Source organism: Trachurus japonicus, chromosome 21, assembly GCF_045865225.1.
Source record: "Trachurus japonicus isolate A0001 chromosome 21, Traja_1.0".
NCBI lineage: Eukaryota > Metazoa > Chordata > Actinopteri > Carangiformes > Carangidae > Trachurus > Trachurus japonicus.
This window is the reverse complement of record NC_140927.1, coordinates 28,737,442-28,741,803: the sequence shown is the minus strand read 5'-3', so window position 1 is coordinate 28,741,803 and position 4,362 is coordinate 28,737,442. Positions and strand designations below refer to the sequence as shown.

General features: G+C 42.6%; 1 protein-coding gene across 1 annotated transcript; it reads left to right on the top strand.

Moving 5' to 3' along the window:
• Positions 1-327: 327 nt before the first annotated feature.
• On the top strand, positions 328-1,554 carry LOC146965467 (trace amine-associated receptor 13c-like). The gene is made up of 2 exons (XM_085765270.1): positions 328-500; positions 738-1,554. Exons 1-2 carry the CDS (start codon positions 328-330, stop codon positions 1,552-1,554), a joined length of 990 nt encoding a protein of 329 aa, XP_085621396.1.
• The last annotated feature ends 2,808 nt before the right edge of the window (positions 1,555-4,362 follow it).

Here is a 4,362-nt window from a genome sequence, read left to right as displayed (position 1 = left end):
AGTCTGCTTTGAGTCCATATTAATAACATAAGGGCCCATTCACATGGAGCGTCTTTTGCGCGTGCGTTTCCATTGTTTTCAATGTAATGCAGCGTATGTTATGTTGTGTGTACAAAGACAACACTCTATTGTGTTAAGGACAAAAGAATGTTCAGATTCATCTACCACCTTGAATGAAGTGAGTCCAACACCATGGTGATTTACAGGAATAACACACTACAGTTACTTGAGTACCACTGGGACGCTTTCTTGTAGAGAGAGACACTGAGAGTCTAGCTTTATATAAGTCTTGTTTAGAGAGTTGTCAGAGCAGATGGGGAGCAGAGGATGGAGGCTGAGGATGGAGCAGAGCTCTGCTTCCCACATCTCCTCAACACCTCCTGCAGGAAACCCGCATCTGTTTGGCTTGGAGCTTTGATCCTTCACACCATGTGGTCCTTAGTTGCTGTGCTGACTGTAGCTCTCAACCTGCTTGTCATCATCTCAATCTCCCATTTCAGGCAGAAAAACCTCTCAGCTGAAACTATATTATTTTAACTTTGAGATGTGAACAGATTCTGTAGACATACAAGGAGAATGATCATTGAGCTTGTTGCATCTTGGTGCTAGAATTATAATGTACATTGTTTTCTATTGTAGTTTACCGTTGACATAATGCAATCACGTATGTGGTTGATTTTGTGTTGTTGCTCATCTGGTCTTGTTTGATTATAGATATTTTTCTTTTCTTCCTCCAGGCAGCTCCACACACCCACTAACATCCTCCTCCTCTCTCTGGCTGTCTCAGACTTTGTTGTCGGCCTGTTGTTGATGCCGACTGAAATCTTCCTAAACACAGCCTGCTGGTTTCTTGGTGATATGATGTGTTCTGTGAGTAAATTTATTTCTGACACAATTACCTCCACATCAGTAGGAGACATGCTGCTGATATCAGTCGACCGTTATGTAGCTATTTGTGACCCTCTGCATTACACCACCAGAGTCACTGTGAGAAGAGTTAAACTCTGTGTTTGTCTGTGTTGGCTCTGCTGTGTTTTCTACAATGCTCTCCTGGTAATAGATAATCTGCATCAAACAGACATACAGTCTTCCTGTGAAGGTGAATGCAATTTTCTATATGGTCATACTGCTGCAACTTTTGACCTTGTTGTGACCTTTATTCTTCCTATTACCATCATTATAGTTCTGTACATGAGAGTGTTTGTGGTGGCTGCGTCTCAGGCTCGTGCCATGCGCTCTCACATTACAGCTGTCACACTGCAGAGCTCAGTGACTCTATCCCCAAAGAAATCTGAGCTGAAAGCAGCCAGGACTCTTGGTGTTCTTGTAGTTGTGTTTCTAATGTGTTTCTGTCCATTTTATGGCGTTGCTCTGGCAGGAGACAACTTGATCAATACTTCATCTGCAGCATTTGTGATATATCTCTTCACTTTTAACTCCTGTCTAAACCCTATAATCTACGCCTTGTTCTATCCCTGGTTTAGAAAAGTTATCAGACATGTTGTGACTCTGCAGATTCTGCAGCCTGGCTCATGTGATGCCAACATACTTTAGAGAGGCTTTGGAGAGACTGAGATGACACCTGCTCTATGTGCAAATCAAGAAATCCAGACAATTAAAGTATAAAGTATGAAGTGCATGTTAACAAAAACACAAGCAGACGTAATTTGTGGCACTGTTGCTCTAATTGACATTCACACATAAATGTATTGCAACTTTAATAATTGTGTTGGGCAATTAAGTGGATTCACATAGTCAAACTGTTCGTGTATAACCCTCTCAAACTACAAACTCCACAGTAATAACAAACCATTAAATGCTGTTATTTTAGGGACTGAACATTGTCGACTTGCATCTTACTTCAAACTAGGCACGTGCACACATAGGGCAGAAGGGGTGCCCTTTTTATGTGTTTATTTTTTATAAATATATAAATTCCTGTTGTGCATGGGGATGTAAAAGAACTGTGGTGTAAAAATGCCACGATTATCTACCATATGCATTTCCTTGTAATATACACAGTGTTGTGTGTGTGTTGAGCCCAACGCTGCCTCTCTGTCTGCCGCTGCTCTGCTCTGTCTCTCACTGAGGGACGGGGCTGCCCAAGGTGACAGTGGAACAACTTAAACCTTTGTGAGTTATAAATCCATCAACATAACTTCCTTGTGGGGCTAACAAATCGCCATACACTTATTCAACAAGATTAAATATGAATCATATTATATTTCATTTCCATTTGTGTTTGTTCAGCTGCTTGTTATTAAGAGTTAAGACCCCCCCCCACCCTCTCTGTTTAACATCACCTGAACGTAGTGAACAACAGAGCAACGGGAGGAATCACTCACTCAGCTTGATTTCACTGACTATTTGAATTTGTTCCCAGATATTGAGTTTATTGTGACATTCACAGTAGTAGTTTCTTGGTTTTTGTCACATTTTAGATGTGTAGCCTGTACTTCTAGTTTGCACTTGCACTCACATGATTTTTCCCCCCCGCAAGCCATGTTAATGTGCACCTAATACCATATTAGCCTTAGCCTACCAGAAGTTTCAGGAAATTGGTCCAGCATGTTGCCTGCAGTCCTGAAGGCGTGCAGGCTTTCACTACCTGCTAAACAGTAACTGTAATTTCATTTTATTCATTTATTTTGATACTAAGGCCTGAAAAAAATTTTGGTGCACATTTTGCACGGACACATACTGCCCTTTTCTGATGTTGAGCCCCTGCCCCTCTATAGTCATGTGCACATCCCTAGAACACGTGGGTTTATTATTTGTCAATACTGGTAGTGCTAAGGCTGAAATTTAACTTTGTTATATATATAGATCAGTCATGAGCTGTTTCAAAGCAAATCAGCCACTTTTATCTAACAGGTGAATTTGTGACACAGGATCTTTTTCATGTAATTTGTAACTATTACAGATCTTATGTTGGGTGTGTATTGCACAGAATACTGAGAGTTACAGTGGATGGCATCACACACTCTATCTAAGCTATTGTCCCTGAAATTTGTCCTTAAAGAAACATTTGAGTATCTTGTTAAAGCAGAAGTAAGCGATATATTTGTGTTATAATATAAGTCTTAAATAGTTATATCTTCCGACAGCAATCACTTACATAGAGTGTTTGGACCGAAACACGGGTCTCTCAGTCACTCTGCTCTGCTCTGAGCCGAGGAGAAAACTTTTCTCGTAACCTACAAGTTTTATCCAATGAGGAAAGAGAACGGCATGAAGGGCTGTGTGTGCAGCCAAGGGATGCGCCTGAATGTGGTGACGTAGGGACGAGGGCCAATAGATCCATGACGAGGGCGGGGGCTGCTAAGTCCATCGGCTGACAAGACGTTATGGTGCGTTCAAGGCAACCCATAACTCGTGTTTTTCCGACCTGTGAAGTCATACCAGTTCGATCTGGTACGAGTTCACGGGTCGGAAGTTACGAGTGGCCGTTATAGTGACTTTCACAGGTAAAACAGGTCGGAAAAACACGAGTGGGTTGCCTGGAACGCTACAAAGTCGTAAGTCGTGACTTGAAACTGTAATTTACAGTTTCAAAAGCCTGCCTGGAACGCAGCATTAGCCAAAACGACCGGATCGCTTACTTCTGCTTTAAGTCTAACAATTTCAAACCTGTATTGATAATTTGTAATTGTAAATATAGAAAATGTTGTCCTATATCAGGCAGTGTTTGGTTCATTATCCCATCATTACTGTTATTTTGAAAGTGTGTGCAGGTGTGCGTTCTGATAATAATAAAAAATAATATTTTTTTTCCACCACCAGTCAAATGTGTCTTTCTATTTGGTAATACACACATAACTTCAAGGAATAATATCAGAACACACGTTTTTCATGTATTTTGACCTATAAAGCTATGGTCTACGATCTGAAAGACGATGACAAAAAAAACCCACCCCCGCTCCACACACACACACACACACACACACTCCGAGCTCGTATGGCCCTCTCCTCGGAGCCTCCTAACGACACACCCCCCTTCACCCGAGCAGAGCAGAGCACAGCAGGGCAACAAGCCTGCCAGCAGAAACCAAACACGGCTTTGAATGCGGAGTAACAATGTGGGGTTCACAGTCACAACTTCCACAATAAAAACCAAAAATTACCTGTTGAACATAAACTCTGCTGTATCCGCACTGCTGCTGTAGCCTGAGCGGGGTCGCTCTGCACACTGCACACCTCGGCTCCGCTGAGCTCCAGATCCCGAGTCTTCCTGCTCCTCTCCCCAACACACAGCGCCCTGTGCTGTGCCGCACGGTGCGACCGGCCTCCATCCAGCTCTGGAGCTTTGCACCAGTACAGGTGGTCCCGTTGTTGCCGCCGTGCACCAGATACCATTAACTC